The 23,226-nt window shown below is 44.7% G+C and overlaps 1 protein-coding gene across 1 annotated transcript; it reads right to left on the bottom strand.

Moving 5' to 3' along the window:
• Positions 1–7,350: 7,350 nt before the first annotated feature.
• LOC142906379 (anoctamin-5-like) lies at positions 7,351–22,924 on the bottom strand (the record flags this gene model as incomplete). Its single annotated transcript, XM_076054037.1, has 14 exons — positions 7,351–7,849; positions 9,107–9,212; positions 10,423–10,628; positions 11,312–11,517; positions 12,487–12,617; positions 13,480–13,577; positions 14,937–15,103; positions 16,495–16,720; positions 17,999–18,073; positions 18,740–18,885; positions 19,917–19,977; positions 20,733–20,838; positions 22,225–22,359; positions 22,803–22,924. Coding segments are annotated over 14 exons (2,166 nt in total), but the record flags the coding sequence as incomplete, so codon positions are not given.
• Positions 22,925–23,226: the final 302 nt, after the last annotated feature.

Genomic DNA, 23,226 nt, shown 5'->3' with positions numbered 1-23,226 from the left:
CTCGTGTTGTTGTTGTTTGCGGCAGAGTTTAGGACCTTCGTGGCCAAGAGCCGCAGCTCCCGAGGCAAAGGAGTGATGGCACGCTTCAAGGTGCCGGACTTGCTGAAGCATCTCATGGAACGATACGGGGCTCCGGATATTCACGATCTGGGCATCCGTATCACCAGCATAGCTCTGGGCATTTCCGTACGTGCCGTGCCTGCGTGTATGAGCGTGTGTGTGTGTGTGTACGTGTGTATGCATTGCGTCGCTTGTTGACTGCGAATTGTATTATTATTATTATTGGATGCCTCAAGTAGACTCTTTGGTTCTTTCGGTAGAGTCACGTAGGTATAAAATAAAATAAATCACGACGTTTCGGGCGCAACACAAGCGTCCGTCATCAGGTGGGAAAGCCTTGGTGTGCTGCTGAGGCAGACTGTTTTAAATGGTTTGAAATGTATGTAGCCCATGGGTCATAAAGAAGTGGCCAGGGCTAGTGATGTTAACGTGAGAAATTAGCGTGTAACTGTAAGGTAGGAAAGCGGCCTCCTCCTCGATTTTACGTGACTTTACCGAAAGAACCAAAGAGTGTGGATTCCTGCAGTCGCGAAAGCTTCAAATCAAGATTGCCTCAAGTATGTATTGTTGTTGCCCTTGAGGGGGTTTACTTTCTGAATTAAATGCGTTCTGGAATTGCTGACACACAGCCACAACGTACGTGTCGCTGTGTTCACACCTGAGAGTGACACTGCATCAGCCTTTTACCAATATTCCCCCGCCCCTGCGTTTGCCTTACACGGCCACAATGCTGAGCTATCCTCAGTTGCTCAGGCACACAAGTTTCACACCTGTCTCCCTGTCAAGTGAATGTGGTGTATCCTTTTGTCATGCAGTCTGAGACAGACTTCCAACACGACTTCAGTTTTGGGGGTGCAGTGCTGTGACAAGAGCACTGAAGTAACTGCTCGTGTAAGTACATCATGTTAATATATATCGTATTGAAGGCTGAGGCCTATTTTACTTTACCGTTCCTTACAGAAATATTCTTTCCCGAGTCTTTGTGCATTTGTCGCTTGTTTCAGAGGTTCGCGATTCGATCCCAGGAGTCGCCCTAGTTAATATTGCGGGTGTATTATCCAAAACTGCATTTCTATATGCTTCACAAATAATGTAAAAAAAAAAATCCCGTGTTGTTATTAATGAATGAGGAGGACATGTGTGCCGGCGTCAGAATCAAAATTTGCAAATCTAAACAAGTACTCAGAAATGACTGGATTGGGTAAAACCACAAGTATATATGTTGAACTTCTTTCGCACTGTACGTAGCCAACTGTGCTAATCGGAGGTGTGGAGGGCAACAAACTGAACACAAAAAGCAGTTCTAAAGAAATTCTTTTCAATCTAGATTTAAAAGTGCATAGCTCCAATGGCTTCCTAATATCGAAAGGAAGAGCATTCCAGTTGGCCGCAGAAGCCCATCTGAAAGCGAGTGATGCGGTAACTGTCTTTGTTCGATGGCTTGCCAAAAGCCACTGCTGCTAGGATGATCCACCAATCCCATCTCTCGATTGCAATCGTGCATTAGCAGCACACCTTGCATTCGCTGTTGAACCACTCGTCCATCACGTGTTCCATCATCGCAAGTACAGCACTGCCCTGCACCTGTGGCCGCCACAGTTGCTAACATTGTGTTGTTTGTTTAGGTGATCGGCAAGGCCCAGAAAGGCGAGTGGGAGGTGATGGACCGTGGGCTGGCTCGCATCGAGTGTGACATCAAGCAGGAGGTGGAGGGCCGGCCACACAAGATCAAGAAATACCTGTTGGAGTCGTTCCCCTTGCCAGGGACGAGCGCCGATCTTCGCCGACAGTTCACGACACAGCCGGCGACCGAGATGGTGCTGCAGGTCTTCCAGAATGCCGAGGACATCTTTGTGAATAAGCTGAAGAAGGTGGGGCCCATGGCGTCTGGACTTAATGCAACAAAATTACCGTGCGAGAAAGTTCATGCATTTGCTTACATTTGTCAAAGATTTTCCATAATACATTTGTCCTCGGAATTATTTAATGAGTGATAATCGCCATACGTTTCAAGTCTGTGGATACTTCCACCATTATCAAAAAAACTTTCTCTACCACTGAATTAACTCTCCTCTATAATATTTAGGGCCATCGCTTTCACAAAATTCAGTCACACGTTGAGACAAAAGTAAGGGGGGGCATTGAAATTGGTCGGACATCTATGCATGTGTCACCCTCTATTTGTCCCAACAGAGTGATATGGCTGCAAGTGGTTTGGGTCCTTTATTGTTTCCACCAACAGTGTGTGCAGGACTTCCTGGGGCAGGTGAAAGGGGACATGCTGGCCGGGAAGCTGTTTCAGTTGGCTCTGTGCTGTGGCTCCCTCGAGACTCCTCGCGACCTCGTGGTCAAGGAGAAACCGGCCGCGTTTCTCGGCAACATCAGCACTCCCGACACCAGACCGCCGCTTCTTCCGGGGAGTAAGGAGACAAATTTTCACATACAGTAAACTCTCGATTATCCGCGCTAATTACGGGGAAGATGGCTGCGGATGATAAAAAATCTCGGATGATCCAAAGATATCTATTTTCTGCCGATCTCTATGCCACAAACTAACGATCAACCGATCGATGCACGTGGTCGGTGATAAAACTTTCCTGCTCCCGAGCAGAAGACTCGGCCCTCTAAGTGGATAGCAGAGCCACGCCAATCACCATCAATCAAACTCCACCCACTGTTGTAAAGATATGCAACTACTGTACTGTCGAGGTGATCACGTAGATTTCGGATTCATGGGCGCACATATTTGCTCGATATAAGCACGTGACTTGTAACAAACATTTCCAAGAATTACAATGTATAACTATTTTTAGATTATTAATTTGGGCCTAAGGGAAAATCCATGAGTTATTAATAAGTAAAAATCTCATGTGCGTGGTTAATCCGCAAATCAGATAAACCGCACACGGATAATCAAGAGTCTACTGGATTGCACGCGCGCTGAATTGTCGTAGCTTCTCTAAACACCTTATTTCACATCTCGTATCGATTATTACTAATGCATTAGTAAGAGTTTGGCATATCACGACGCATCAGTTTGTCAGATCTACATCGAGATGACCCGGGTGGCTGAGAGAGATTATTAGCATTGAGCTGGAAACGCTGAGATCCTGGGTTCGAATCTGGGTAACCACCTGTGATTAAACTTGCTTTTGTCAAGTGCAGCCAGTTGATGGTCTCAGCTCGGTCATTAATGACTGTCAAAAAAACCCAAGACATACTAAATGGCTATGCACTTAATTTGACCAAGTCCAATATCGGCTCAACAGAGTGGGTGGGAATGTGCTTCCCTTTACTCTGTGGACCAGAGGTCACTAGAAGCAATGTCAGAGGTAGCTTTGTGATGTTCTCTTCTGCGGGCCATTCTCCAATAGGACGGGTTCCGCTGCTCCGTGAGAGATCCGAGTGGATACTCCGTCTCATTACACAATATCGAAAGCACAATCTGAATAAAATGTAGTTTCTTGTATTGTACATAGGGGGTCAGACCACGGAGGACCTTCAGAATGCTGAGTGTGATCTTGAAATTAATCCTGGACTGGTTCGGGGGATAGTTGAACAATTCGAATATTGGGGCGATATCGTCTTGCATACGGGTGCGAGAAGTCTGCCAGTGGTTTTTTTTTGTCCATCTAGATTTTTGGGTTAGATCATGTAAACATGCACTCAATAATACGCTTTAATATGCACTATTTATGTGACCTAACCCAAAAATCTCTATTATGGGTAATATTGGTCGCGAAGGCCTTCGTGTTAAACTTGTTTTTTGAGTCATCTGGAGAGTGATGATGAAACTTATCGGGAGGCCGTAGATGAGACGTGGGGGGTGGGAGGGCAGAGAGAGAGTTGCAGTTGTTGAGCCTATTGGAGTGAGTTACAGCATCGTTGTCCTCTCCTACAATGGCATTGCTTGTCTCCTTCGCAGAGGCGGTAGCCGAGCATCTGGTCCGTCTGCTGAGCCACGCAAGTAAGATGGCAGAGCCCCTGGGCCTACCCGCGCTGTCACGCGTGGAGAAGCAGCTTGCCGAGCTTTTGACTCGCGCAACCTCCCCAACCTGGGCCTCGGCTCCTTCTTGGACATCCTCCATCGCAACGCACAGGTGCGTACGTGGCGTGCGTGAGCCCACCCGCCTCCAGCTGGTAAGAGGCAGTACAGCAAGTAGGTGTACGACACTGCCCGTGCAAAGTTTGAGTGTACTTATCGCCTCCGAGTGGCGCTCAATGTTAAGTTTGTTTCCAAAATTGTGCGCGGTAATATTAGTTTATTATTACCAACTTAAAACTCATTTGTCGATAACTCAAATACGTTTAAGCGTTATTCAATCACTGCCAATGCAGAGCACAACAAAGTGTCACGTAAGATGCATGGGTTTTCTCTTGTCACTCTTAAAAAATATCTGTGAATTTGGCAAACATCCCAAAGGTAGATATTGAAAATCACCGTTAAAATTGAGTGTACAGCGGTGACATTCAGATAAAATATATGATAACACTATATATGCAAAGTGGACGGGTGGCTCAGAGATCAAAGCGGTGCGTTGGCAATAATGAGATTCTGGGCTTGAATCTGGATTTTGACTGCTTGGGTTGAAACCGAGGTCTCAAGTCTTATCAAGTCGATCGTCCGAGCCCCGTCACCAGCGACTGCACAAAATTACAGTCTCATTAAACTTGGGTTTTGCACTTCATTTTCCTAATTCCATCTCTGAGAATAACAATTTCAGCTTGACTCTCGTGCGCTGCACAATCTCATAACACAGCTAATGTGAAAGTGTTGGCTCCTATTGTGTACAAGATAAAAGGCTACCCACCGCATTTTATGACACAGGGCCTGCACGGCTATGCGAGATTTACGAATGGATGATTTATTTGTCTCTTGACATTACGCCGATAGCGCATTTGGAAAACTAAAATTGAGAACGAATTTTGTGTTAATTTGCAAACTTAAATCTGTATTATTTAATCAGTTTTCGTGCACTGCATTGTGAGATGCAGCTCCATGCGTATCGTTTAGCTTTAAGCCGGTGTTTGCCTTGCGGTCGCCTCGGTGTCAACCAACTGATATTGACGGATTTGTTGTGTCTGTGGTAGCTGTTGGAGGAGACTGGGGTTGTGATCTCCGTCCTGGGTGGATCTGGAGCCAGAGAGAGGAGCCGGAGAGCGGCAGCCCTCTCCCCGCGAGCGAGGAGTCGAGTAGCGGCTGCTCTCACTCGAGCGAGGAGTCCGGAGCCCGCAGCCCTCTCGAGATCAGCCCTCCCCCGGGTGGGGAGCCGGGGGCCCGCGTCCCCCACAACTGACAACCTGTGTACCAACTGGCTGAGTGAGAGTTTGTGTGTATTTGAGCGTAATCGTGCCAGTGTTTAGCTGTACCAGGGAGTTTGATGCAGCAGAGTGTTTCGGTGTAGCAGGGTGTCTGGATTGTGCCGGCACACTATCCTTCTATCCGTAATGTCGTAGGGTGAGGTCCATTAAAAGTTTACTCGGACCCCAACCTGTCAAAGCGCCTAATCATGGAATGTGGTTCTCAACATCGTCCCTCACCCATGCTACGTACCTTTGAGACGTCCTGCTTTTACAAATGTTGATGAACTGGAGGGCAAAGGTCTGGAGGACCCCACATGGAGTCTGGTTTCTCACACCCAAGCCTCCTGTGACATTTCTGGAGGCTTCTCTGGGATCTTTGTCCCATTTATTGAGTGCGTATTTGGCTTACTTCTGGCTTCATCCCAAGACGTCATCCAGTTGGGAAATACCCGAAGGTTGTGGGAGTCGCCCCGTGCTTCAGTTTATTTCCAACCCTCGCAATGGCCGGATGCTCACCAGCCGGAAGTCTTTTGCTGCATACACCACGACCGAGGTGTTGAGAGCAGCCATCTCGTGGCTGGTCGGCAATGGAGATGGTATTATCGATTAGGGGAGCGTGAGTCTGTGGCGTTGGTGGTGCTGCTGTCACGGAGGCGACACGAGTTTAGGAAATTCAGTTTTGTGGGTTTCCTGTAGGGAGCACTGAAAGATCCTCCCTTCCTCTTTCTCCACCCTTTGTCTGTTGTCTCCATGTCCCCGTTCAACTCTTTCTACGCCGCTTTCCTTGAATGTGCAGCCGCCTTTACGGCCTCCCCTCTCCCCTTCTCTCCACCTCCAACTCATCTCCGTCGTAATCTCCTCCCCTTTGTTCAGGCTCTTCCCTTTCTTCCTCAGTCTATGGATGGGGTTATTGTTTATCCGGCTCTTATACAAAAAATGGAGCTTATTTAGCCTTTGAATAGGATTTTGTTTTCTTTCGGTAGCGTGTTGCGCACCTAGGGAAGATCGAGCCACGTCACCGGTTCCCATTATCAAAATCTTTGTCAACTTGTCTCCCTCGGTAGGAATGCCTTTCCTTCTCCAGGAGGCAATTGTTTCTCTCTCTCACCTCCGTTATTTCTTCCGATGCGCTTTCTTAATCTCGCTTGCTGTGTGTCTCGACTCTATCATTCAACAAGGGCAAATTTAAAAATTTGCTTTTTTTCCTCCACTGCTTTACCACTATACCTCCTGCGTGGGTACTCGGAGTTTCATCTAATGTACTATTTGATGGGTCGCTTCCACACAGCACAAAGGCGGTAGCTATCCGAACGGTAAATTTTTCTTTCAATTTCGATAGATTCTCGAATTATTCTTGGCCAGCAGTAGCTAGTTTTGCACAGAACTTCAACATTAAAATCAACTGAGTGTCCTTGTTGGCACGTGTGCTCTGCTACTGCTGAACACGGGTGCCAACAAATAATACATTATTTAAATGCATGCCTATAAAGGGTACCATACTTCAATAGGGATTACCATTGGTACGGCTATTTTAATACACAATAGACAGGAAGGACAAGATCAAAATGCTCTCATTATGCACATGCATAATGTACGTTGACTCGGTAATCTCCCCCCCCCCCCCCCCCCACTTTGCGCGAGAGTGTCACAAATCTGGCTGTCGCCTGATGAAGCTAGTTGTAATTACTGGCAAAACGTCGTACTCCGATTATAAATGTTGTGGCTTGGCTCTCCAAAGTACCAGTGACGAATTGGCTTGTTCTGTTTCCGTGACAACCCTTACTAGTTGGCTGTATCGAGTGGTGGCGGGTTTTAACGACACGTTTATATATGTACGCGATCTAACCCAAAAAACACCTCTATGGATGATATTGGGCCCGAAAGCCTACGTGTTAAACCAAAATAAAAAATATTTACAAAATAACAATAATTTCTAGTTTTCCTCATTCACATCGTGATTCGTATGAAAAGACATGAGATGATTGAGACATGTTAAATCATAAACTATTTATTAATATGTATACAGATAGTCCTCGACTGCAATGTCCTTGTCCACAAGCAAACAGCGTTAGGATAGCAGCCTCCTTTAAAAGTCTGAGTAGATTTATATGCTGTAGAAGACAGTTGACGAATCCTCGCTGCTTGATTCCTCCTCGGATCCCTTCAGCAGTGAGTCGTCACCAGTCTTCTCTGCCTGCTCATTCTCCATGTGGCACCGCTGGGGTGGGTGCAATACGCCAGGAGACTCCTTATGCAGTGAGCAGCGAAGCAGGCCCATCTCTGCCTGCTCATCCTCAACGTGGAATTGAGGCGATGGCGGTGAGCTGGGGGCATCGGTGAGGAGGGTGTTACGGAGACGGCCCAGCTCTGCCTGCTGCAGAATCGTCTGTACGACGAAGCGCTCACGGCGCATGCAGGCGCGCACATGGGATGGCGTGTCCGGGATGATGTATGCAATGCAGGCCTTCGTGAGTAACACCACGTGCTGCACACGTCCACACACAGGTAAAGGATTTTCAGTTTCAGGATTTGCATGTAAAGGGTGCTTACTAAATATAATATGGCAGCATCTCAAAGTGCTTTACATCTCAGGTCAACTATTCCGGGGACCTGCAGCCTAGGGATATTATATTGTTACGTCGTTTTTCCCAAATTAAATTAAGTCATTTGAGTAATTTTTGAACATTTGGCAAATTATACCGAGGCACTTTTTTTGAATTACTTAATGGGTTTTTTACGTTCACTATGCAGCAGGCAACATTTATGATGTGCAGTTAATGCACCCACCGTATTCACCTGGGCAGCCGCAAATTACCGCAACAATCAGCAAACACTTACACTCGGCCATGTCACCACTACAAAGATTCCCTGTGTAGCCTTTCACAGACTGAGACAAGTGCATCTATGAAGGTTCGCACAGTGCCTGTGGGGGTGGTGTGCACGTTTATCTTGCCAGTGATGATTTTCACACACTTCATCAAGTACTCATTTTAAGACAGAATCAACTTAAAGGAAGCTCAACACTGGTTCTAATATTTTCCACTGTTGTTGGCTGTGGCCAGAAATAGTACTCCGGTCACACAGGATTGGTAGCGCAGTTCACAAACAACAACGCAGCCGCTCCCCTTCCCACAAGCACACATGCTTACGTATGACAAATTGCATCAACAACATGAATCGTCTGCTGCATGATGAATGTGAGTATTGTATTACCACTATTATTTGTGATCTCAGAAATACTGTGCAATTGTGAGGTGTAATAGCATTACTGGCATTATCTGTAATGACCCATTGACAATGATCACGGTTTGCTCTGCTGACCTTAACAACTGCTCACAGATGAGTCTATACGATGGTGCAGTAGTGTAAGGCTTTGCACACTAGACTTGCAATCCAGAGGTCACGGGTGTGAATTGATCTTTGGTCGTGGGAGTGTAAACAATGGTGAAAGTTTTTTTTACATTCCACTGCCTCTATCCACCTAGCAGTGTAAATGGAATACATCCAGTCAATTGGTCGGCTGAGTTTGGTTCTGTCCAGTGTGGGAACTCCCACATCTTCCCAAGACGTCTGACCAGTGTGGAAGAGCAGTAAAAATACATCTTAAGGGTCTCTCTTGAGCTCCCTATAGCAGGAGCGCTTTTGCCATCAGTGACATGAGCAAGTAATTGGAGGGCTGTACCTTTATCTTTCAATGGGTTTATGAATGTGTGTGTGTCTGTGTGTGCATGTTGATGTGTACCTGCATGGCAATGACGAAGGCCAGCTTTGCCGTCAGTACTTGCCAGTACTGCTTGGTGACGGAGTAGGCTTGGGGATGATCCGGCGGGTAGCGATAACCTGGATACCTACACACGTACAACCACAAGCACGCATGGACTATATTGAGCAAAGTGCCTAGAAAGTAGAGTTGGCGCTAAATTGAACAAGTATGGTTGTGCACAAACGGTAAATGCGTTCACAGCCCTTAAAAAAATCCGCTTCTGAAAGAGGGCCTTCCCACAACGTGCAGCTTGTGGGGGCTCTTTTGACAATGGTTCACGCTGGTCCATGCCAGGTTGGTGAAGGCAGGGAGTACAGATAATGGGAGAGCAATATAGCACAACTGTTAATTTTGCTGAACTACCCACTGCTGACAACCTAGCTCCACAGTCGCCTACTGCACCTGCATTGTGCATGGTGATCATCAATCTAAGCATGAACAAGGCTCAAGCCGGCTTGACTTCCGGAATCTAAGATCAGCTGTATTCGTGGTGATTTGATCATAGTCAAGTAAGGTTATATTAAATATCGATCAATATGGTTATATTGATTATAGTTGTGTATGCCAGCAATTCAAAAACGTTAGAGAAAAGGGTTGGTAGATCGCATCAATTTCTTAACTATCTGTGCTGAGGTGACCAGAAGATGGCTGTAGACCAAGTGGTTTCATGTCTGTGTGAACCTTTAAGCTTCATTTCAATATCATGGGTTCTCCAGGACCTCTTATTGCATCCCACATGCATAAAACCACCTTAAACTGGAATCCCAATGCACGGTCTGCCTGCAAAGGGATCTTGAGACTCAATTAAGCAGTCGTGGATCGATAGATAAATAAATAACATTACTCTTTAGCAAGGTAACAATGAGCTAGAATTTATATCAATCTATTATTATATTTCTCTAAGTGGGACTTTGGTTGTGAAGCCATCCCACCCGTACCCACTGCTCCCCCCCTCCAATTCCCCCCCCACCCCCTTTACTGTCCCCACCCACCATGCACACTCTTCCCCCAACCCTACCACAACCCCTTACTACCCAACGAAGCCAAACCCTGTGTCCACGGTAAGGGGCAGGGCATAAACAGAGGTGGGGCCTAGGGGAAGTGTGGGTCTTAAAAGGAAAGTCACGGAGTGAAAAGAGGAAGAAAACGAGCCTAATCAGGAAGGGGCGGAGCCAGGAGGACGCCACACCCAGAAGGATGTCGCATCTACCTGGACAACACACCCAGAGATCAGTGCATCACATTCGCAGGGACGGCACCCCCGATAGCTGGGCATGACACTGAATGGCACAAACCTGCAGGTTGTGTGGATTGCCGGATCAAACCAGGCTGGCAGGATGTTGGGATAATTTTGCTCCTTGAAGTCGCTGATCTTGAAAATTGAAAAGCTGTCCTCCGTGTACCCATGCATTGTAGGCGAACCTGTGCCATACTCTGCTGAGTATCCATAATAATACACCAGGCGTGGGATGATGTCCGTTGTGAACGCCAAGATGCATGACTGTGGAATTAGCATACGGAGGCACAGCGATAGCGGTCACTTAGCATGCAATGATTTGACCAAGGCTTCTGAACATCTTACCTTGGCAATTACATTAATTTTCACAAATACAATTTGGGGGGTTGCTGCCAGAGTGAAATGGTTACCATATAAGGACTTGCAATCTGGCAGTCGTCAGTTCAGTCTCCTGACACAACAGTTGAAGCAATGGATCATTTTCTTAAATCTCCCCCACCTCTGTCCAATTAGCAATATAAATGGGTTCATCACTGTTTTAGCGCAGGTAATTCCACATCTTACAACATGTCTGGTCATCATGGAAGAGTAGGCCAAATACCGTGTAGAGGGGTTCTCTAGAGCTACCTTTAGTTGAGGCCCTTCTGCCAGCAGTGACATGAGCAAGCAATTGCAAGGCTTTACCTTTTGCGATTTTGGGAGAGAGTGGATAGGAGCGGTGGTGCAGTGATTCGTGCACTGCACTTTGAATTCAGCACACATGCAATTGACTTCCAGCTACGACTAACATCAGTGACAAGTGATACCCGAACCGCTCCTGGTCCCCCACTACACCTCTTCTCAAACCTGCCATGACCAGAATGGTGAAGTATGGTAAAAAGAACCCACACGGCTAACATGACATGTTATGTTGAGCGAGAAAGCGAGCGGACAATCTGGCGACTTACATTGGTGATTACAGAGAGGGTGGCAATGATACTCAGAATGTCGGCCCAGGCTCCAATTCCTCTTGCTCGCGAAACCACAGGCCTCCTCATCTTTGTTACGAGCTTCCACGCGTCGACCCGCACTTCGATGATGTTGTTCAGCAGTGCGAGCAATGGCGCAAGTGGAAATGATGCCACGAAGAGAGTGACAAACCCGAATTGGATAACTGGGGTATATTTTGAGAATGGGTAGGGGGGCAAGGATAGGATAATGAGTGAAACAGGATATAGACACACACTCTTAATGCTGTTATGTTGTGATTACTTTAAGCAAACAAAACATGTTTTCAATGCATTGAATGTGTTTTAGTCAAAGGAGACCCCAAAATATGATCACATTTTCGTATCATTTGTTCACAAAATTATCGTGTCCATTACATTGGCCACTGAGATGCGACCAGCCACTACCATCTTCAATGCTCAGCTCTGGTTCACCTGGGTTTCTTTTGCACCATTTTCCACCACTAGGTGGCTATAATAACTAGATCACATCCTGTATTGAGGACTCCATTAACCGTACCACACATTTTTAGGCATATGCACTGTGGCTGAAATGCCAACAAATCACAGCAGTTAACCACAGTGGACATGATGCACAAGAGTTTTAAATAAATAGTAAGGGGGAGAAACGTCAACCCAAGCTGACCAATGTAGCTGCATTGGTTAGCAGACAAGAGGAGCAAATATGTGCTCCTATTGTTTCTAAAACTTAACTCCGTACATATGCACATACACGCATGCTCAAAGACAATTGTGTTACAGTATATCCATAGATTGGTACCTATGGCCAAATCACCCAGTATGCGTCAGATTTAATCAGATCCCAGAAGTTAAGGAGAGCTGAGCCTGAAAATTGGTTGGATGGGTGACCATGCAATAGTTATTGTGGGGTTGTGAGCAGCATAGGACAGTGCAGCAAATTACATTGTTGTATTGTACATCTAAGCTCTTACATCTGTGCTCCCTGCCTTCAACAACCCGAAGTGTGGGTAATTTCCCTCCCACAACAATGTCCGACAGATACACAGGGGCCGTACACACGTGCCTATATAGTCAAATGATACCCAATTGTGTGTTTTTTTATAATAAAGTAAAACGCGTTGACTCCATAGTGTGATCCTCTGAGCTCATTGTACCCATCTCGAGGTATTCATCAAAGAGTCCAAGTGGGCTCTGGGGCTGTAGGTCCATGTCTTGCTCCCAGCGCGTGTAGACAGCCTCAGGCCTTAGCTTGGCCCGACGCTGGGCCCACCAATTGCTGAACCATCTGGGGAATTGTGGAGGGAGGTACGCATGTGCAGACACAGAGACACCCTTACACACGTGCATATCCATTTGTTCATCAACACTAGGTTTGCTATTTCATAGCTTTCCACTGCGTTTTCAGGTTGTATCATGTGAATATCCCAAGCACGTGGAGCGAAACGTCAAGACATGCCAAACAATATGCGGTATGACACAAAACATGTCAGAGAGCTGTACAAAACAACTGCTAAAACCTAAGTAGTAGCTGTTTTTCATTTAGCCCGTTGTCAATCCACTACACTCTTTCAGTCATGGGAGTTGCTTGTCTAATATTATGAAACTATGTACAAAGCGTCTGATCGGAATATCGCATGATACTAACGAGGTGAACTTTGTCCACTTGACTGGTGTTCACTGCTTAACCAGTGCACACTGCTAACAAGCTGTCGACCCGACTTTTCGCTGAATGCGTTTTCACACAACACATTTGCATTGTAACATGGTTCTTATATTTGGGAAAACTTTTCACACAACGTGGAACGTGTCCATTATAATGTGGAATGCACACTGTTAAAACGCCGAACGCGGCAATTATAATGCTTTCCTGAGCAGTCGACGATGAACGACTGTCTTGAGTTGCGCGGCTGAGCAGTTTGATACAGGATGCCGAATGATACAGTAACACGGCAGCCTAGCCTGAGTTGTTTATCCCACTTTGGAATGACTGCAGGTTGAATGTACTGTGAAAATGTGATTAACTCAGTAATTCCTTGCTTTGCGCGTTTTTACTTCAGGCGGAAATTTTCAGGAACGCATCTACCGCGTTACACGAGGAAACGCCGTAATCAGACTTCACAGCTTTCATGTGTTCATGCGATACTTACGGGATGATGACCTCCTGAAAATTGCCAACCATCTGCTTCACTACCATGATGACAGTGAGTTGAGAAGTCAGTTCAAAGAGACAGCCGTTTGGGGGACACTGGAGGGGGGATGGGGTGGAGAATAGATTCAGGTTAAACACTGAAGATATGAAATATTGGGTAATACATATATGGATACCACACATCATTTCTAATGATCCTCTCACATTCTTCTCTTCAGTCAATTGCACACTGCAAAAGTGACGGCTCCATATGTTAGAGGGGACAGTGATTAAGAATATCAATATTCTCCAGATTATAAGAAACACTTTCCCCCTCCCCCTCATGTATTTTAAATAAAGAAAATGGTGGCGCATCTGATAATGTTTTGTTTGTTGTCCTTCCCCCACACATCCGATGCAGACTGTGTACGGTGCAAAATAAGTTCAACACACAACATGCATACTGCAGTTGGTGTTTAGTATCAGGTGAGTTTAATTCCAGAGCATCGTCTAGTAAATATAATAATCGTAAAACATGAAATTAAGTTGGTAGAAAACACAGAGGCACTTAAATAATAAGCTGTATTCTTTATCCTTTATCTGTATTGTTTTTGAGAGGATTTCAATCAATGAATCGCCCTCGTGACGATTTTCTGCAAATCTGCAGCAGAAGTAGGCACCTTAATATAACACCAAATATACTCATAATAATCATCTCATGTGTCAACAAGTCTGCCTTCAAACAGAAACATGAGCAACAGGGGCACATTTTGGGCAATGGACTTTCTTCCGAGCATAGACTGCAAATACTCAGGGTGACTCTGAATGGCAATTATGTAAATGTTAAACTACGTGTCATTAACACTGTCTTAATGACATTGATTTAACGTGTGCACAACGCAATGCTGCTTAATTCCTTACTCCAGAATTCGTTCTTGATATATTACGGGGCCGTTCTCTAACACAACGTGCTCCACTGCGCCACAGTGAGTCATAGGTAGTGGCTAAATATATCCTTGAGGGGGTCTGAAATACTGTACATTTTTAAGGATGATCAAATATATAATTTTAAATAAATGGCGTTTGATAAATACGGTATATAATTGAAAATGTCCAATGAGAGACCACAAGGGTAGTACTTGCAAAGTATGTGATAAACTAACACCCTAAAGGTAACTGGGTTACCAATTGCATCAGTCTAACACGTGTTCTGCTCGTGGTGACCTCGTGCTCTCTCAAGTCTGGTTTCGAAAACTTTTTTACTCCGGAGACTGTGTTAATGCTAGAGCTGGTGACCAGGTGTGAAGACAATGAGGCCTTTTAGAGTTCCAAAAGAAAGAGTCCTTATTTCGACATTTCACCAACAGCACGGTGTGAAGACAATTGTTGGGAAAAATATCAACTACAAAAGTAAAACATAAAAATGTTGTACAAACAGCATAGAAAAGACAGGGCCAACCCCTCAGATCTACACACCTCCTCGATTCTCCATTTTCCAAAGTAAGTGTAGCTTCCGGGGAAGCCGATGAATTTCCCTTTGAAAAATGCAATGTAGAAAGACGCCGAGTAGAAGTTGACGAACTGAAATAAGAATTTCTTGAACGTCAGCCGATACTCATATTCTCCTTGCGTCTTGGGCATCTCTGTGGGTATGATACAAAGGCACACAGGGACACAGACATCAAACAGGGCAATCGGTTTTGATGTTACTTACATAGTTTCTGGCACACAGGCTACGAAAAGCCACTGATAATGATGCCGCATTGAGGAATAGCAACATTTCACAATGTGACGTGCTTTGATATCCATTAAAATGAATTTGAAGATCAAAAGTGAATTTCAAAGATGTTGCTGGGGAATGAGTGACAGTGGACAAGTTGTTTACCAGGTGTTGTTCACCACATTCACCCTGTGGAGTGTCCTTCAGTATCCATTTGCAATTAAGCCATTTACACTGTCCGTATGATGTCTGAAAGCCAGTGCACTTGATTTTCAAATATCTTTAAGGTGTATTAAATTTCGATTTAAAGCTTTCGTGACTGCAAGGATTCATTTTCTTTGGTTCTTTCGGTAAAGTCACGTAGAATGAGAATAAAATAATAAATTGATAAAATAAAATAACACAATAATATTCTCACGACGCTTCGGCCACAACACAAGCGGCCTTCATCAGGTGAAGGGACGAGACTGTCTGGAGGACAGCGCTAATTATCATGGGTCACCTTTCAGAGGGGGTGCAGGCTTCAGCAGGATAAATTACTAATAAAGGGCTCAGTAGCGGGCAACATGACCAACACAAGCAGAGAGCTGTTTGCTGGCTAGAAGGTAGCAATGCAGCAGTGAGGGTCAGCCCACAATTACATTCAGTGATTCAATGGATCGAGAGGTGAAATCAGAGCGCTAAGTTGGCACCATTGAGATCCTGGGTTTAAATCCAGGCAGCGACCTCTGGTAACATGTGTTCTCAAGTGCAGTAAATTAATGGCTTCAGGACTATTACTAATGATGGCATTACATCTGTAACATACACCATTTGGTTCATCACTTAATTTGGTGAAATTTTAGTTGTGAGAATGAGCAATTTGACTGTTACGAGATTAACATTATATTCCGTAGCAGTGTGGATTGAAAAGTGCTTCCCTCTAATGTGTGAACCAGAGTTCACTTGAATGAAGGGTCTCAGAGGTAGCTCACTTCTAGGGCCATTTCATGACATTAAGGGTTGCACTGGTCTACAAGAGATCCCATTGGATACTTCATCTCAAGACACGATTCTGATAGCCCAATCGGAATGAAACTGGAGGAAAAATTTAACAGAGTTCTGACAAAAACAGGCAGTAGTTGAACAAGTGATTGGATGATGCACTGATGCTGCTATTCATGGCCTCATGGTGCAAGGTTAAAATCATGATGACATTTTACAGCGACAATATTTACCATGCACAACATTTATCCAATCTTCAAATTTACATGTGTTCTCTGGTGGCGTATAATAAAATAAACATATGCAAACCGTGATGGTGATAACACCTACCCAGATCAGTGAGGACGAGGGCCAGCTTGTCGTAACCTTTGTTGAGTAGTAATATGATTACGATGTTGAGGATGGAGGCCGTGATGGTGGTAACCATATCAGGTGTGAGTAGGGCACCGATCACCTTGATCTTGGTCACATGATTGGGGATACTCGAGGAGAGTATGCCAAAGATGGACAGGCGGTAAACAACCACACCCAAAATTGCAGCAAGAATCAGGAGGATCTGCCAGTAACACAAGAAACACAGAGGTGGGTGAGATTTACAGTCTTGTAGCTCTTTTCCACTGTATAACCAAGCCGTGAGTTAGCTGTGCCAAGCTAGCCTGGTGTGACTCAGGAGGTGCCAGTTCGTTTGTCTACTGCAGAACCAAATGACTGGCAAAACGTCGTACTCAGATTGTAGATATTGTGGATTTGCTGTACTAGTAACGAATTGGCATGTTCTGTTTACGTGAACAACTTTACTAATTGGCTGTGTCGGGTGGTGGTGGGTTTCATGGCATATATTTACGCGATCTAACCCAAAAAAAATATTATGGATGATATTGGTCGCGAAAAGCTTACATGTTAAACAGAACCTGAGCTGTTTCGCTAACATCACACACAATGAACGTGTAATGGTAACGTCACTTGGTCAAATGTAGAAAATGATGCAATGTTATGAAAGGAATTACTATCCCTGGCCCTGCTAGACCTCGAGCCAGGTTCAGATGTGAAGTTGAGACCAAAAGCTACAAGGCCAAGGTGAGGCCAAGGCGGCAGCTTTTTAGGCCACAGTGTCAAGGTTGGGTGCGCTAGTATGAGGCCAGTGTCAAGGTCGGTACCTCTAAGAAACCTCCTCGGACTGAGGCCACACACTCAAGGCCAAGGAGCTGAGGACATGTTTTTCATCTGGCCTTAAGGCCGAGTACTGGTCTCGAGAAACCCAAATCGAGGTTGACAGGAGCAGGTGGATAACATGATATGGCTCATGAGGTATTCATTGCCTTGGGGCAGCAGTAGATATTTCAGGTGATTGGATTGACAAAGGGCTGTAAGTTATATGATTATGCATGTATCTATACCCCCACTTGTAATCACTCAATGGATCACACAGGAGGAACAACATAGTTTGAGAGCGATTCTGACTGGGGGAGCAGCGTGTGGAGGTTGGGATTGGGTCAAGTAAAAATATATATGTATAACCCGTATATGAATCCACTGCTGGATGGTGGCCTCCCCAAACCTGTGCAGGTTGTCAGGGTTATTTTCCCATACTTCACCATGCACACCAGTACAGGTTGGTAAAGGATGGAAGCATGAGAATGCAGTTCTCTGTTGGCCACAAGGTAGCTCTGCAGCAGCCTACAGTCCATTTTGTGCATGATGGTTACCGATTCGTGCAGTACCCAGGCTCAAAACCTGCTTCGCCTCCAAGATGAGGCACATAGCAGGTGACTTGACCATAGCTCACTGGATCAGGAGAAGGGGTTCAATGTTGCTGTTGAGTTGGCGGACTCACCCAGAACAACACCATGATCCCAGAGAGGCAGTAACGGAACCTCAGTATCCTCTTAGGCATATGAGGCTCCTCCTCCTGCACTCACAATGCACGGACATAGACGGAAAAGCATTTGTATATAGATTAGTCTGTAGGAGTGACCAATGTTAGTGTGAGCCGTTAAGGTTGACTGATGAACCATTATTTGTTTTCCCCACTACTAGTTAAGCATGCGATGATATAAAGGAATGGATTTGACGGTTCTGCTGTCTGAGAGTTGAGCTGGCAGCGCTGAGATTCATTGGCTTGAATCCAGGCAGCTGCCTACAATTAAACCAAGTAGTAAGCCGATCAGCCTGGTCACCAATATTACATTTGTTTCTTTTCTTAATTTGGCCAAATTTCACCTTTCAGAATAAAAAAAGATTAGTTTGACCATCATGAACATTCCTTTGTAGCAGGGCTGATGGGAAAGGGCCACCCTCTAGTGTGTGTTCACTTGAAGGGATCTTAGAAGTAATTATGTAACATCTGCTTGAGCAAACCTTTCCATAACATAGAGTTCCAAATGGACATTGTTTCATAACGATTCCGATAGTACAATCGGGATAATATTGGGAGGAAAACAAAATTGAGCAAAGGCCAACAAATATGTTAGAAGAAAAACTAGGAAAACAGTGAACAGTTACACATGCAACATTACAAAACAGAGGTGTGTGTGTGCAATGAGGTAGTCGCCGTGGTGACAGCAAAAAGCATTACCATGGTGATGATGTTACATTTCGTGGTCGTGCAGCGAGCCAGGTACTCGGGCCGGATGGGGTCTCCTTCCTCCGCCGCTGCCGTCAGGTCCCAGCGGTACGCGAGCGATGCCTGGCGACGCTTCCAAAATTCCAGGAACACCGTGGCTGTTGCGACACACCACACGGGGAGGATTTACTTTGAAAAGTAATTTGACTATCGATTGCTCAAGGGTTCAAAAGTTACCTAATGTAGTCTGTTAAATGTAATGTTCAAAGTAACTTCATTAGTATTTTTTTTGTCTTTCATAAATACCTTTATTGGCTTTTTTTGGTACATTGCCACAATTTTATCCCACTTGCACCATGAGTGGCACGGCATGAGATTGAGATTTCTTTTGGATCTATAACAGAGCAGTGCTGCTCTTCGTGTTACAAAACGTTACACAAAAGCGAATGTCACAGAGCTACCTCTGTGATCTCTGATCCACATAGTAGGGGTAGCTCTTTCCCAACTGCTTTGCCACGGAGAGGAGCGTTTGTTACGTGATAGTCAAGCTAACATTTTTATTCTCAGAGCTGGAATGTAGCCAAATTAAGTACAGAAGCAACTTCAACATTATGGATTTTTTCTATTTGTTGTGCAGATATCGGTGATTGAGTTGAGACCATCATCTCGCTATAATTGAAAAACTTGTTTAATCGCAGGTGGCCACTTTCATTTCAACACAGAATCTCAGCGGCGGCAACGCAGCACTCTGAACTCTGAGCCACCTGGCCACTTTGTATTTTTCATGGAATCGCCTTGGGGTAGCGCATTCGTTGCTTGTTGCAGAGGTTCGTGGTTCAAATTATGTGGCTGCCCTGATTAATATTGCCGGTGTATTAATTACACAAAAATACACACCATCTGCTTCACAGTGGACATTAAAGATTATCGGTTATCATTCGTAAGAGTAGGACAATGTGTACAAGTCATGGTCCAAATGTGCCCTCATTGAGCAGTGGGTTCATAATAGGACTGTCAGGATCACTGCATACGAACATTGCAAGACATGATGGTACTGTATATGGTTGTACGTATGTATGTTGAACTTCTTTAACACTGTACGTGGCCAAATGTGCTCATCATCATTGCAAACATGTTGATACTTGTCACTGTGTCTGGACAATGTGTGCCAATGCTTAGAATCACTTACCCCAAAGTCCCATGAAAACTGCGAAGAATATGGTGACCGGATTTTCATACATGTGTGAAGTCTGCAACGGCACAATCAGAGGTGTTAGTCACAATTAAACCTTAAATCTTAGCATCCACGTCTTTTCAATATCAACAGCAGGAAAGTAACGATGCATCGATTGATTTTTAAGTTAAAATAGATTAATCACTCATGAAACATCCATTAAATTGTGGAGATGACAATGCTCTACAATGTCTGATATTATAGTGCTATTCATGTATCAAACAAATCTGTATAAATGTGACAGAAAGAGCAAAATAAGCAATGGGCAGTTCCATGATTGTGGACATACATTTCAGACACTTTAAAGTGAATAATCATTATTTCGGCATGACATGTCAACTAATTAGCACTGAAATTCAGATTTCAAAATACTTTGTCCACTTGTATTGATCGTGGAGAAATACTCATGAAATACATCGTGTCGGATTTACTCAAAGTAACTTTTGCACTCCCGCTGGGATGTGACGATGCATTCATTTTCATGTATTTGTCTAACCATCGACTTAGTCCATTAAAATACCCTATTTGCTAAAACTATAACTAACTACCTTCAAAATGATCACACGTGTATTATTAGTATAATATTTTTTTAACACCCACACGAATGGCAGCATAGTGTTTAGCATGATGTGCTGCAATCTAGTGATCATGGTTAATGTTAATGATACAATCTCAGCAATGTGAGTTGGCTTTGTGATAATGATGCACATCACCAATAACCAATAAGTATCCTTATTTAGAGGGAACATCGATGGTGTATTTGTGTGATACCTTCGCAGTCTCGCAGGTATCATTTAGCCTCCAAAAGGTGCATTTTTGGTCACACTGGGGACACATGACCAAGGATCCTCCGATGGTGTTGTTGCATATTTCTCCACTGCACACATAGACACGCACGAACATAAACACACTAATGGGCATAATACACTTGGATGAGAAATATAATTTGCCTAAAGGTCATGCCACCTTTGAATGTGTCATACCCTCCCTTTAAACAGAGTCAGACTAAATTATGGGTTCCAACGTCGAGCATTTTCCAAAGTAAAATGTATTTCCTGATGTTTAATTATAATTTTCGTTGATATCAGTGGTGTAACATCTCTATGTATTGATTTCCAGGGGTGTTTACAGCCCTTTTATCAATCCACTTCTGGCTGAGGGCCTCCCCACACCTCGTGGGTCATGAGGGCTATTTAATTCTAGTCATCCCACACTGGTCAGTACGGGTTGAATATGGGAAGCGAAGACTCCAGACACAGAGTACAGCAATGTATTTCCTGCACTTGCTCCCCGCTGTCCGTCATGCAGCTCCACAGAGTCTATGTGTGTAAGTCGTATTATAAGGATACGTTTCACATTTAAACATTTTGGATTTGAATATGTTTTGCTTTTGATTTTCGGATTATTTACAATTCGTAAGAATGTACAATATATTCATGTGAACAAGAGTGACGAAACCCGATGCCACGTGATACGTGTCGTCGTGAGTGACGTCACAATGGGCGATGTCATGTTTTCTGAGCAATCCAAAACAATGTTTAATTTTCCCTGGATTGTCCGAAATATTGTAGCTAGGCTTGATTTTTTGGATTTACTTTTAGAAACAGAGACATTTGGAACATATATACATATACAATATATTGAATGTACTATATTTGTACTGTATATGTATATAAACTGTATGAGATTGTATATATGTGCATATGTACTTTAATAGTGAAATGTTAAAGATGTGGCCCTGAAATTGCTTGCTCATGCCACTGCTGGTGGAAGGTCCTCCACTAAAGAATGCTCTAGATTGCCCATCGAGATGATATTTGGCCTACTCGTCCATGATGGCCAGACGTCTTGGACACGGTGGGAGTACCCACATTTTACCCCATCACATCTGAACTGCCAATCATCTAACTGCGGTGTCTCCGTTTATACTGCTGAGCATATGTGGGATAATTGAAGAAACCTAGCCATTATTTCAGCTGCCATGCCAGGCGATCGCACTGGAAATCTATAAACTGCAATTCTAGAAATGTAACTATTACACCATGGCAGCATCCCATGGGATTGTATATAAGTGTATATGTATGTCTATATGTACTTTACGTGTATATGTACTTGTGTATAGCCTTAGTAGGTGCTTTCTGATACTCATTGTTCAGTCTGTATTGCTATACAGGAGATCTGTGTGAGTTCTACATCTGACACATGAGTGTATGTGTGTGTGTGTTTGTATGCATTTGTCTGTATGCATGTGTCGGACCAGTACCTAGTGATGTCACGGTCCTTGCTGAATACTCCAAAGAAAAAGGAGATCAGGCCGACGATTGCAGCGAAGATCAGCATCTTTGTGTAGAAGCCGAGCCATGCAAAATAGAGCCCCACTTGCTCCCCGAAGTATGACCTGTGCCGACAACATCACTCGCACACACAGCGCAAACATCACCAACCGCACATGGCACCAGTGGTGTAGCTATCGAATATGTAAGCAAGGACCATGGGCTGGAGGGAAATGTGAAGAGCAGGGAAGGCATGGGCAAATGCTATTCTGGAACTCCATTTCCCCAGCCATCTGTGCTATCAACTCCCAGCTAGCATTCAAGTCCAGCCTTAGGACCTTTCTGGACAGAGCACGTCCCTAAGAGGTACGATGGCCTGTGGTCGAGACTAAGAATGATGTGGCAGTCAAGAGAAGGAATGCGTCTGAGAGGATGTGCACCACAGAGATTTAAGTAATGAAATCAGCATGTGTGCAGGAGCCACATGGATTGTTGCATCAGGAGACTGGGAGAGATGGCGAAGGCTTGGGGAAGTCTTCATCCAGCAGTGGATAGGGCATGAACTTACCGCACAAGGTCAAGAGGCTGCTCCTTGAAAGAGCGCCCGGCTCTCGCCCACTCCCGTCGCAGCGTGTTGCGGTCGCCCAGCGTGTTCGGGTTTTTGGTGGGATGAACAGACTCACTCTGACATGGGGAAAGCAATTGTTAGTCACAAACACTGCATGGACATTCACAAATTACCAGCTCCCCCCCCCCAAAACTCTGCCGTGGCGCTGCTGTGGTGTAATGGTGTTGCACACTTGCACACTGCACTGGACATGGGAACGACAGTTAAAACAATGACCACGTTTCTTAATCACGCTGCTTCTTCCCAGCAAGCAGTGTAAATGGGTGCACCCACAGTTAATCTATTGGTTGTTCACGTGTTGTGGGATGAAGTGTGGGTACTTCTAATTCTTCCAAAGACTTCTGTCCCACGTGAAATAGTCGGC

The sequence above is a fragment of the Petromyzon marinus genome, chromosome 64 (genome assembly GCF_048934315.1).
Source record: "Petromyzon marinus isolate PM22_M1 ecotype Great Lakes invasive population chromosome 64, UKy_Petmar_22M1.pri1.0, whole genome shotgun sequence".
Lineage (NCBI taxonomy): Eukaryota > Metazoa > Chordata > Hyperoartia > Petromyzontiformes > Petromyzontidae > Petromyzon > Petromyzon marinus.
The sequence above is the reverse complement of the archived record's forward strand: the minus strand, read 5'-3'. Positions and strand labels throughout refer to the sequence as shown.